Below are 13,491 nucleotides of genomic sequence, written 5' to 3'. Positions count from 1 at the left end.
CTTTTTAGGCCATGCAACTGGGAGCTATAAGTGCTGGTGGAATGCCGCACTACCAATAAGGGAGCAATCCGGCTACTGGACGGATGTTATCTCCAACGCAGGGGGACTCCTAGTTGGATCTTTATTTGGTTGCTCCAAAAATGGTGACACACTGCACAAGCTGGGAGGTGAAGAGGCAGCGTTCTGTGCTGGCATGAGCAGAGTGTGTGCAGAATCTGGATGATGCTGGCAGGAGCTTATTTAGGTGCATCACACCATTGAGGTACAGTACACTGTAACTTGAGATATACGTTAGGAGTGTAGTGGATCTGACCCAGCAATGATCTGCAGCTATGAAGTTCTGCACTTTTCCCCTCTGTCTCCTATCCCTTATCTCTCGGTTCACTTCATTTGCATCCACACACATCACTCTGTTAACTGCTAGAGTGGCACTGGCAAGCATTATGCCTATGTTGAAATGTGGTAGCGCTGTGCTTGCTGACATTGTGCTAGAGGTTAAAGGGTGGCATTTTGTAAATTTGGTCAGTTGATTTTAACCCCCACACACATTCCTATATCTTTTAACTGCTCAGCTAATATGTTACAGCAGATCTGAAGTGGTAGCAAAGGGAGGCGGGCTTGAGGCAGGCAAAAAAAAAAAAAAAAAAGTTTAATGAATGAGAAAGGAGTAGGTCTAATCCAGAGACAACTATTTGGAGATTTATTGTCATGGGGAAAAGAGTAAAAAAAGCACAAGACTGTACATACAGTACTGCAAAGATGATACTGATACTCCTTTTTTTTTAACCAAGTGATTATAAAAAATCTTCCTATTTGTAAATGCGTGCCCCCTCGTGAAAAAAAAATGCCCCTCCACTTCATTCGTTCTGGAACCGACCCTGCCCTGGTATCTCTGTAATGTTTTTGTTATCATAAGAAAACACATAAAAATAAGGCCCAGTTCAACTCAACTGTTCCTAATTGTCAGCATAATTCTTCATTCTTCACCCTGAAAGCTATAACAAATGGGCTAATTACAATCTTTTGACAAAAATTATCCAATGATTTTTCTACATAATTTCTATTAAAATGGGGATTTTGTGTAGATAAATCATTTGATAAGCTTTTTTCTTTTAAAAAAGGATTGTGATTGACCACAAAATGATTTACCTCTGCAATGGGGTTAAACACATAGCTAAAGTCATCTCCAGAGCAGCAATGCACTTTTACTACAGCGTTGAACATGGCTGGTGATTGGTGGATACACATATACCTCGTTATTGGCTGACCAGATGTTTTCAGATAGCTCTCAATAGTCCATTGCTGCTGTGAAGCTGACTTTAACTGTGTATTTGATCCCCTTGAATGGGTTAAACAAAGTACACATAGTTATATTAGCAATAGGACTGTAGTTTTAGATTTTATATATTATATTATTTATAATATTAGATGTACAGACTTTTTTTCTGCTCTTTAGTAAGCTGTAAGATTCTAATTTCTCTATATGTGACAGCATAAAGTAACTAACAAATTGATTATATTCATCCTATTATATCAGGAAGAGTTTACTTATTTTGTTAGATATATAATCTTTTTCATCCTTGTACACTGTGCACACTGACATCATGTACAAAGCACAAGTTTAATTAAATAATCTATTAATACAAACTCTATTATTATAGAATGTTAAACACTTTGCATTCAAGTGCATTTGTTCAAAGAGAATAGACAAATGCAACAGGCAATGTTTATTGTATTGTGTACGGGTTTACAGTTTTCCTTCTTTGTAACCAAAGCTTTGTATCAGCAGTCTCATTATGATTGTACCATTAAGCACAGATGCCAAAACACTTCAAAAACAGTTGTTACAATTAATATAAGCAGATTTTAAAGAAACCATAAATAGGTAGTGGTGTATCTGATATCAAAATATTTCTTATTCACGTTTGTCATATTGCTTAGAATACACTTAGTTTTCCCCCCCTGTATGTGTTAAATGTAAAATTACAGCATAACAATTTAAGGACATTATATTCTTTATTATTCAGCATATTCAATTGTCCAGCTTGCCTGCACAGAACATGTAAGCGCTTGACATCGTCCTCATTAAAACATAAAAATAACAAAAAAGGGAAAAAAATAAAAATAAATTAACAATAGCATCCTCCAGTTACACTTTCACATTTGTGTTATCGTCTTAAAGGGATATGCAACCCCCAAAATAATAATTTATTTTGTGATTCAGAGAGAGCATACAATTTAAACAAAAACAAGTTTCTGTTTACTTCTATTATCAAATTTGCTTCATTCTCATAGTATTCTTTATTGAAAAGATATCATGGTAGGTGTCCGGAGCACTACATGGCAGGAAATAGTGCTGCCAACTAGTGCTCTTGCAGATGGATAACATTCTTGCAAAACTCTTGCCATATAGGGATCTAGACACATGCACACTCCTGAGCTTTTTTCAACAAAAGATACCAAGAGAATGAAGAATATTTGATAATAAAAGTAAATTAGAAAGTTGTTTAACCATTTAACTGCTGAGCCATTTCTACCCCTGTGCTGAACTGTTTTGCAGTTTTTAGATGCTGCTCACATTTAAGCCCTACCGAGAAGCTGAAAAAATATATCTTTTTTTTTTCAGGAGACCCAGCAGATTCAAAATATACCATTGTTATGTATATATCATGAAGTGTAAGAAACCTGCATAAAAAAGTGTGGAAAATGCATTTCTAATTAATAAACAATAGTTTTTTTTTCCCCTCCTAAACTCTATAGTACAAAGAAGGGGTTATCCTCTTATAAAAAAATAAAAAAAGACCTTTCACTATAGTTATGTAAGTTTGATCTGCGCTAAGGGCTCCCATGAGCCTCTATGCAAATGAATGCACATTTCTTCACACCAGGTGATCACGATTACACCAGTGATCACCTGGCTATTAACACATATAGGGGCTTTATTTTTAACAGGGGCTTTAAAACAAGGGGCTATTGATGGTCTGTTATAAGGGTATATTTATGTGAACTTTTTAAAAAAGAATGTATTTTTTTTTCCATTTTATTTTTATAAATGTGCTTAAAGGAACAGTCAAGTCAAAATTAAACTTTCATGATTCAGGTAGGGCATGCAGCTTTCCAATTTACTTTTATCATTAAATTTGCTTTGTTCTCTTGGGTATTTTTTGTTGAAAGCTAAACCTAGGTAGGCTCATATGCTAATTTCTAAGCCCTTAAAAGCCACCTCTTTTCTAAGTGCATTTTGACAAATTTTCACAGCTATATAGTGCTAGTTCATGTGTGCCATGTAGACAACATTGTGCTCACTCCATTGGAGTTATTTATGAGTCAACACTGATTAGCTAAAATGCAAGTCTGTCAAAAGAACTGAGATAAGGGGGAAGTCTGCGGAGGCTTACACACAAGGTAATCACAGATGTAAAAAGTATATTAAAATTATCGTGTTGGTTATCCAAAAAACTGGGGAAAGGGTAATAAAGGGATTATCTATCTTTTTAAACAATTCAAATTCTGGAGTAGACTGTCTCTTTAAAGAACATACTAATTAATTGAACATACAAAATAGAAACACATCGCAGTACAATTTGAAACACTTTCTTATGAAATATACAGTATGTGTTTGCAAAAATCCTTTTATAAAAAAAAATATTGTCACTGCTACAATTAGAAATAATGTTCTTGTACTACTTTGCTGATATTTGCTCGTACAGGTACAAAACCCTTTATCCAAACTGCTTGGGACTGAAAAAGGTTTGGATATTTTTATTTAATTTTTAATACTTGGATATTTTCATCTGTTCAATAGGAAAGCTTGGAGACGGGACCAACTGTAATCTTATGTCATTTAGGCAATACAGGTGGCCCTCGGTTTACAACGGTTTAATTTGCGCCGTTTTAGAATAACGTGCTTTTTTACAGTCATGTGACTGCTATTGAAAAGCATTGAGAAGCAGTGCATTCATTAAAATAGCCAGTAAGTGGAGCTGTCCGCTTGTGTTGCAGCAAAGAGATGCAAAGCCAAACAAGCCAGACGTGATCAATGGATCAGCTTTCAAAGGAACAAGATCTACAGCCACTTCCCTTAGCTGCAGACTCAATGCAGAGAACTGTTTGCAGAAAAAGTCAAGTAAAAAAATGTTTTTGTTCATTAAACTTAGTTTGATGATGGTACAGCCTGTTGTGTAATTATGTTATTAGGTGCTGTTCAGCAAATGTTTTTGTTCATTAAACTTAGATTGATGATGATACAGTCTATGTTTATGTGATAATTTTATTAGGTGCTGTTAGCAAATGTTTTTGTTCATTAAACTTAGTTTGATGATGATACAATCCTATTTTATTAGGTTTATAATGCTGTTTAGCATTTAAAGTCTTCGTTTCAAAGCTTTAAAAATAATGTATTAGGTGTTACTTATAACAATTTTGAGAGGGGACTGGGACCTAAGTCCCTCACTTCCTATTGACTTAAATTATAAACTGGGTTTCAATTTAAAACGGTTTCAATTTACAACCATTCCTTCTGGAACCTAACCCCAGCGTAAACTGAGGGCTACCTGTATTTACATGTCATAATATAGCTTATACATGCAACTTAAAGGTAGTTTTATATCACGTTTAATACTTTTTTATGCATAATACAATCAGAAAGATAGTACAGTAATGTAAGCAGAAAGGTAATAGCTGTTGTTTTAAATAAATATAGACTATCATTTGCATTTTAGAACACAAAAACTAAACCAACAATGCAAGCAGAGAAGATTGTGACTTGTGGGGTAAAATGGTACATTTTAATAATTTTATTTTAAAATAATAATAATAATGAAAAAGTCTGGATTTTGGAATTATTAGAGATTTTGGAATTGGTGATTTGTACCTGTACATTATTAAAACTAAGAACATATGGGGGAGATAAAAGTGTATGCACATAAAAACAGTTACAGTATTAACAACAATGACTTTTTATTTAAGTAGTTTTTGCAAAAGCTATTGCAGGAATGTTTCTAATTGATTTTGAAATGTTTGAGTGTCCATTTAACCCTTTAAGGACACAGCTTTCAGTTTGCTTAATTGTTTTATGACGGAAAAATTCCGTCATATATCCTTAAGAGGTTAATGCAGTCTGTGCTGTACATTGTTGTGCTTAGGGGCTGAAAACTGTAAATATATTTAAATATCAATACCACCATTAGTTATTCTGCTGTTGCACAAAATGGTGATTTTCTTAAAAAAACAAGCAATTTTTATCATCCAAACATTTAAACACATAAATAATAATAAAAAAAATATTCAATATACAAAAATTACACTCTAGAAGCTTTAGTCACTTATTTAAAGTGATATGCCCAGATTAATAAGCAACTTTTGTTTTACAACTAGAGAGAAATATAAAATTACATCATTGTGATTCACTTTAATACTTCAAATTTCAACTGAGTTTTAGAGAAGATTTAAATATAGTTGGTCATTGGCATTTATGAAAACACAGAGATTAAATTTAATGAACTCTCTGTGTACTTAAGGAGGCTTATAACAAAGTTCTGTGAGCTTTTTGGGGAAAAAATACAATAGATTTTTATGAATTGGAAAATAGCTAAAGGAAACCTAGCTAATCATGTTTTTTTATATAGTAAATGTGGATATATTTGCTTCTTTTTAAATGAAAGGAACAGCCACTATGTGGGAAAATACCATTTAGATAGTTTTTAAACTATATTTATCTAAACACAAAAAAAAAATTATAGATACCTTAAAAATGACCATAAAATTTATGGTATTGGTTTGCCACCCAGTCAGTATTTTACAGACATCGCCAGTATTTATGAAGTTCAGGTCAAAGTTGAAAATGAATATTAAATATAAAAATAAAGACACTATCAAGGTCAAACTTATTCTAATTGTACAGGAATTAGTTCCTGATTAATGCTATATCATTATTTATGCTTATAAGCTAGGCCAGTATTTTCTTCCAGAAAAGCTGAGAACACTATTTATGGACAGTATTTTCTTTACTGTAAAACCAAAAAAAGCAGAGAGCTTTTTGTAGACTAAAAAGATACTACAGGATGATTGATTATAGGGTGGGTCGTAAGTTATTTTTAAACCTGGTGTGCATGAAATAAGATGCCACACGCACTTTGGCTCTCTGTGACGTTAAACAGATGATAAAAAATGAAACCTATATCTGCTAAAATGTATATGTTTATTATTTATAGAATAGTCTGTCACTTTCTTAGTGATAAGCTTCCAGTGATTTTTACTATTATTCTGGTTTCCTGCAGCCATTTAGTTTTCTGCTGAGTGTACTTTGATGGAATGGACTTTATGTTTTTGGTACCATAGGTGCACTTTCAGCCAGCTCTCTTAAAGGGACAGTGTACAGTAAAATTGGTTTCCCCTTAATGAGTTTCTTGAGACTTGTTATACCAGCTGCATAGTATATAATAAAGGGGACATTACTCCTTTAAGATTTTTTATATGAAATAGCTGTTTTTGCTAGTAAAAATGACAACCCATTTAAATGGCTGAAATGTTTTGGAAAACAGACACCCTTATCGTATCTTTATGTCTATGGAGAATTGCCCATTACCTTATCTCTGTCTGTTTACACAAAAAAATAGTACTTAAAGAGAGCAATTGAAAACTAATATGTTAATAGCTCTAACCTCCCCAGGGGGAGTGTAATTTATTTGGCATATTCTTGTTTACATAGCTTTTCTATAACACTGAAAATTTGAGTAAATATGGGGATACAACGGGCAAAAATATTTATTTTCAAATGCCAAAATAAAGGTAAAGTTTTTATTTGTAAACTATTTAATACACTCCAGCAGGTAAAATGGATCAATGGGAACACATTAAATGGCAGGGCAGACAATTTTAAATTACACTGTCCCCTTTAAACACTGTTGGAGAACAAAAAATGAAAATCTACTGTGGCATTGCAGAAATGTCAAGACCTTCTGAGCACTTGTGAAAAAGAATCTAGAACATTATAGCAAATAATGGACAAATTAAACATTTTCAAAAACAAAATAGTTATTAAGGTTTGGTTTTTATTCATCTAAAAATATGACATAAAAAGATTTTTCATAATGATGTCAAACTTTTGGGTATTGACTGTGTTCCTTTAGCATTTGCAGTGAGGTTTGTCAATAACACTGAGTACTCCTGCACTAGTATAGACACATTTAGTAAGATGTAGACAGATTTTATTTGAGGCTCAAATGACTCTAATTAAAACAGGCAGTCTCACAAACAACTGTCTATTCTCTAAACCTTCCTACATGTAACTACATTACTAGACCTGCAGGACCACTATTTCACAACTGTCTCCGAATAAATTAACTTAACTACAATAAATACATTGGTTACAAATAATAGTAACATACTGTAAAAAAGATATTTGGTGCCGTTAAGCGTACAGTTACATATTTTCCTTGGTAAATGTCAAGTTTTCATTAGCACACTCAAACTGAGATAACAATATCCAATATTAATTATCCAATATCCATTAAAGGGACATTAAACACTTTGGATGGTGATATAAAATGATAAATTGTATATATAAAAAACTCTGCAATATACTTTAATTATTTATTTTGTCCCCTTTTCCTGCAATTCCATTCTGAAATTGGCTGCACACTCTTGTGAGCTATTTATAACTGTCCCTAATTGGCCACAGCAGAGAAGGTAACCTAAGTTACAACATGGCAACTCCCATTGTTTTATAGACACTAAAACGTTACACTTATTTTCTCAATATTCAAACAGCTAATGAAACTTTAAAATATACATCTGCATGTTATTATCAGACTAATCTTTTCTTTGAATGAATCATTCTACCTAGCATTTATTTAGTGTTTAATGTCCCTTATAAAGTGAAAACTGAATTCTTCATGAATATATTAATTAATGAAAATGAAACGGCATTGCAGTATACATTCATTGTTTGTTTTGCCTCCTTGCTTTTGGTGTAAACTGTACTTGTCTCACATTCCCTACAAAGGACAAAAAAAGCGAACTATGTAACCTAACTTTGCTAAAAAATACTGCAAATTTTTTGACCCTGCTGTTAACTAATTTTATTGTAACCAGTTAGGAATAATTGTGTACTGGTCTAAGCAATCACTGTATTTTATGATGCTGGGCTAGGCAATTTGGAACGTACATAAGGGCAGACTCTAAACTACAGTCTCTTAAGTAAGTGTCGGATATGCACAATTTTTCAGCAGAATCAGAGCATTTTACAGCAAAAGAAAACCAAATCAATATATATATTTATGTATACTAAAGATCCATGTACAAAACAGCAGATGCTGCTTTTGACCCTTTGTGTTGCAGGCTCTCTTACCACAAGTTGTAAAGCAGCAGTTATATCATCGCTGCTTTCCAACCTCTCTGCCGTCTCTGAGGTTGCAGAGATAAACCAACCAAACTCCCTTGTTTGTGGTGATTTACAGGCCTTGCTCTCACACAGCTGCACAAGCAGATGTACAATAGTACATGCGGGCAATAGACGCACAGTTCACTGCAAATACACACAGGGCCGAAGTGTTATTTCATTTTTACTAATGTATACATTAATGGGGAATTATGCGTTGATTTTAAAGGGACACTAAACCCACTTTTTTTCTTTAATGATTCAGATAGAGCATGCAATTTTAAGCAACTTTCTAATTTACTCTTATTATAAAATTGTTGCTATCTTTTTTTAAAAAACAGGGATGTAAAGCTTAAAGGGGCACTGAACCCAATTTTTTTCTTTTGTGATTCAGATAGAGCATGACATTTTAAGCAACTTTCTAATTTACTCCTATTATAAAAATGTTTTCATTCTCTTGGTATCTTTATTTGAAATGCAAAAATGTAAGTTTAGATGTCGGCCCATTTTTGGTGAACAACCTGGGTTGTTCTTGCTGATTGGTGGATAAATTAATCTACCAATAAAAAAGTGCTGTCCAGAGTACTGAACGAAAAAAGACTTAGATGCCTTCTTTTTCAAATAAAGATAGCAAGAGAACAAAGAAAAATTGATAATAGGAGTAAATTAGAAAGTTGCTTAAAATTGCATGCTCTATCTGAATCACGAAAGAAAATAAATTGGGTTCAGTGTCCCTTTAAGAGCCAGACCATTTTTGGTTCAGAACCTGGGTTATGCTTGCTTATTGGTTTGCCAAATGTTGCCACCAATAAGCAAGGGCTATCCATGGTGCTGAACCTAAAATGGGCTGGCTCCCAAGCTTTAAATCCCTGCTTTTTAAATAAAGATAGCAAGAGAACAAAGAAAAATTGATAGTAGGAGTAAATTAGAAAGTTGCTTAAAATTGCACACTATCTGAATCATAAAAGAAAAAATGTAGGTTTAGTATCCCTTTAATTTTCCTTTACTGATATTTCACTACATTCATTTAGGGATGGATAGAACCTGTCTCTGTTATCTGGAGACAAGTGGTTATCCTTTTAGAATTGATTTCTGAATTCCACTGGTACTTATAATAGATCAAATCAGGAAACAGAATTTTTTAACATAACATGTTGTTTAAGTGTGAACTTCTTAAGCACAGTCACATTTTAAATATGAGACATTTGCATTACTCGCTAGAGATTTGAATCCAGGTTAAATACATATTAACCATTTATTTGTAATAATCAGCCATTCTTCCACATGTACAGTAAGCTTAATTTAAATGATATATCAGGTGCAAATACAAATTCAACTGAAGTGCTGATTATAGTTTAAAAAAATGTAATTCCAACTAACTTCCTGACAACTCTATGGCATCTATTGATTGTGTGTAGTAGATACTATTACAACATTCTATTCAATATTTTCTCCTACACATTCTCCTTAAAGACTAGTGGTATTTTTTAATTTAAATATTGTCATAAGATTTTTTAAAAAAAGTCATAAGTTTTCTATGCTTTTTAATAATTTACAAGCGTAATCACATCCCATCCCCTGAAAGGGGCAGGACACCCCAATCTTTTGTTGAAAAGCAGGGACCTAAGCTCACAAGTGCGCACGTCTGGAGCACTATTTGACAGCAGTTTTGCAAGAATATTATCCATTTGCAAGAGCACTAGATGGCAGTACTATACTTAGGCATCTCTTCAACAAAGAATACAATGGAAACTAAGTACATTTGATAAAAGTAAATTGGAAACTTTTTTTTAAAAAATGTTATACTCTGTCTGAATCACAATATAAATATTTTTTTGAGTTTCATATCCCTTTAAAACCAAGAAAAAAATATGCACACTAATACTATGGCCAGATGTTGCTTGTGACTTACAGATATTCTGTAAAAATATCTTTATGAAAAAAGACAAATGAAATGGAACATATTGTTAGTGCTGAGTACATGACCAGCAACAAATACATAAAATATGGAATTTTTTGTCAAGGAAAATATGCTTTAACAGATGGTTGAATGTACACCTTTTATGCACATTTAGTGAACTTTTCCCCCAACTTGGATCTATACATTCCAACATTGGTTATTAGGATATATTTCATATAGTATTAGGCTGCTACAGTGGCACATATATAATTCTGATAAAGTGATATAACAGTTGGCTACTTGCATAAACAAAGCACTTTTTTTAAAAATATACTGACTCTTCTTTTAAAACTATGTTTTGGCGCTTCCAGGCTAGTTTAACATTGTTTATATTTCATAGTATTAAACATTACCAGAGAGAAATGCTGGGAAAATACAGTGTGGCGCTTTCACCTTAATTTGACCAATCTTTTATGAAACTTTTCCTAAGAGGCGCACTATAATACTAATGAAAATAGAAACATGATCAATATCATATTTTTAGAAAATAAATGACATTAAAACATGAGTTGGTCAAGCCTTTCCAACTAATAAAAGCTATAAATGGTCTTTATCATTTACCAAATTTTCATTGAGCAACATTACCGTGATGAGCACAGGATATATGCACCAGACTCTACACAGCATACTTTAAAATGAGGGCCACTTTATTTCTTGATGACCTTTGTATACACAGGTGATTGGCTCTTATTTACGGATTTTAATAACTGACCCGGATTAAACTCCAAGGGAAAATATATATAAGGATGTTTGAATGGAAAGAACTAGTTCCAAAGTAACTTGTTGCTGGCCATTGTATATGGCCCCATCACTCAGATATTTATTTTATGTATGATGAGTACGTTTCCATTTTATCATACAAATAGTATTCAGAAATTAACTTGTCTCTGGCATGGAAGATGAGATAAAGGAAACCGGGAATGCTCAACTCAACAATAAAGTAGTGCAACTTTAGGCCTCTTTTTTGTTTCCTACAAAGCCCAAAACGATTTGGCTGAATGCATCCAGAAAGGTGGCTAACATATGCATTACACATCTCCTTTATTTAACAAGGTTCCAGATTCTTTGCATTTTTTTTTCATGTAGACCACGAACAGCAAGACAGATGATGCTGATGTCCAAGACTTGAGGAAGAGCAACATCCGCTGAGTACAGACAAGACAGATCCACAGGCTGGCTGATGAAACAATTCCTGTTAGACAAGTCTCTATGGTTTCAAGGTCTAGTGGAAATGGAGTTTGCCCACAAAGAACATTATGTAAATGCTGTTTGTTTTTTTCTCTAGAGAAATGAAGGCAGTTCTGAAGATTTACATTTAAGTAAAAGAGAAATTAAGTATCCCAGCACTTGTGGTTCCCTTTTTGAAAGCAGTTAAGTATTGAAGTTGGAATTCAATGCTAGGGTCTATGAAACCTGCAAGAGATACAAATATATATGATTTAATAACTTTTTTATAAAGCACTTTATAAACATAGTTCATGTGGTTTATAAAGGATGTGTTTTCTGTGCTAGATAATGCATAGTTCATGTGGTTTATAAAGGATGCATTTGCTGTTAAAGATGGTAAAGCAATTCCTCTTTTTATATTACAAAATCATTCCAAGGACGTGTCAGAGTATTCATATTTAAAATAATATTAGGCTGCAATATCAATGGTTAGAAAACAATGCACTTCTCTTAATCCCTTACATATCATCAAGTTAGAAAATATAAAGGTTTATCATTAGTGTCTTCAATTTGCAAAACCTGTTCTGCATTTACTAATACTTCTGTACTCATATGAGAAGCCAGTTTACTAATGATCTTAGAAAGTTGTCGGGATATACCCACTTAAGAATATTTAACAGGCAAGTCAGGCTTTCCTGCTGTATTCCTTATGTTCCTGCAATCTGGAGGTGATCTACCTCTTTCCAGAGCAGCTGAGAATCTGCACACTTTCTTAACAGCCTATTGATAAAGCAGAGAATGGAGTATGGACTGGCTGATGGGCCTAGCTTTCTTAGCCAATCAACTGTTGGAAGAGAGTACAGATTCACAACTGAAATGGAAACAAATCTTGCACAAAAGACGCTTGCTGTAGAAAAGACACTGCTTATAAATGCAAGCTTGATTTCCTGGCTTGTAGGTTTAGTAAATTAAAGGGCCATAATACCCAAATGTTTAAACACTTGAAAGTGATGCAGCATAGCTGTAAAAAGCTGACTAGAAAATATCACCTGAACATCTCTATGTAAAAAAAAAAGATATTTTACCTCAAAAGTTCCTCAGTAGCCACCTCCCATTGTAAAGGATTTCTAAGCAGCATTTTAGTGTGTTTGTCCTGGGACATCTGAAGGGATGAGCATCGTGAACTCTCATATTATTTCACCAATCAGGTAAAGGAAGCTTACTATGAAATCTCATGAGAGTTAAGTCAAATCTCATGAGATCACAGTAAGAGTTCATGACCTCAGCACTGCTGATGCTGATTGGCTGCTGTTCATTTCTTCATTTTTTTTTTTATTTTTACCTGCAGCTGGGAGCAGGTGAAGTATAACTTTTTACACAGAACTTACTCTTCTGAGCTGAGTAAATTGTGAGGTAAAATATCTTCCTTTTTTACATAGAGATGCTCAGGTGATATTTTCCGCTCAGCTTTTTACAGTTATACTGCATCAGTTTCAAGTGATTTAGCATATGAGTATTATGTCCCTTTAAGCATTTGCCCATCTCAAAATATTTATTTGGATCTTTTTGGAGCAATCTTTGTGGAAAGCATGTCCCAGTGTCAAAATGGTGCAATTTGATCAGCACATGAATAGCATCTCTTGGGTCTCATCTTTAATAAATGCACATGTGGCTATAAATAAGATGAATCATGAACTGACAAGCACACATATGATGGCATGCAAGTTTTTTGTTAACTCTACCCCAAGCTAACTGCACCTTTCAAGGTAAACCCTCCTTTGTTGGTTGTTTTATATATCTATTTTCTACCTATATTGTGAATCAGGTTTAGGATTTAGATTTTTGGATTGGTCAGCCTGGCTGAAGAGAAAATGCACAGGGACTGAACTAATCTAACATAGGGCAATTGTTAGATTGTATATTCCTTAGTTTTCACCACAGGTTTCAACAGTGGATACTACTCTACAAGACCAAGTAATACAAT

The 13,491-nt window shown here is 33.5% G+C and overlaps 1 protein-coding gene across 2 annotated transcripts in view; it reads right to left on the bottom strand.

Moving 5' to 3' along the window:
- Positions 1–1,712: 1,712 nt before the first annotated feature.
- PHACTR1 (phosphatase and actin regulator 1) overlaps positions 1,713–13,491 on the bottom strand; it is a 723,510-nt gene continuing 711,731 nt past the window's right edge. For both annotated transcript variants that reach the window (XM_053714748.1, XM_053714747.1), the window contains exon 13: positions 1,713–11,753. In XM_053714748.1, the coding sequence (XP_053570723.1) occupies positions 11,738–11,753 (16 nt within the window). In that variant the 3' untranslated portion in view covers positions 1,713–11,737. The remainder of the gene's footprint in view (positions 11,754–13,491) is intronic.

The sequence above is a fragment of the Bombina bombina genome, chromosome 5 (genome assembly GCF_027579735.1).
Source record: "Bombina bombina isolate aBomBom1 chromosome 5, aBomBom1.pri, whole genome shotgun sequence".
Taxonomy (NCBI): Eukaryota; Metazoa; Chordata; class Amphibia; order Anura; family Bombinatoridae; genus Bombina; species Bombina bombina.
Note: the sequence above shows the minus strand (reverse complement) of the source record. Positions and strands in the feature narration are given on the sequence as shown.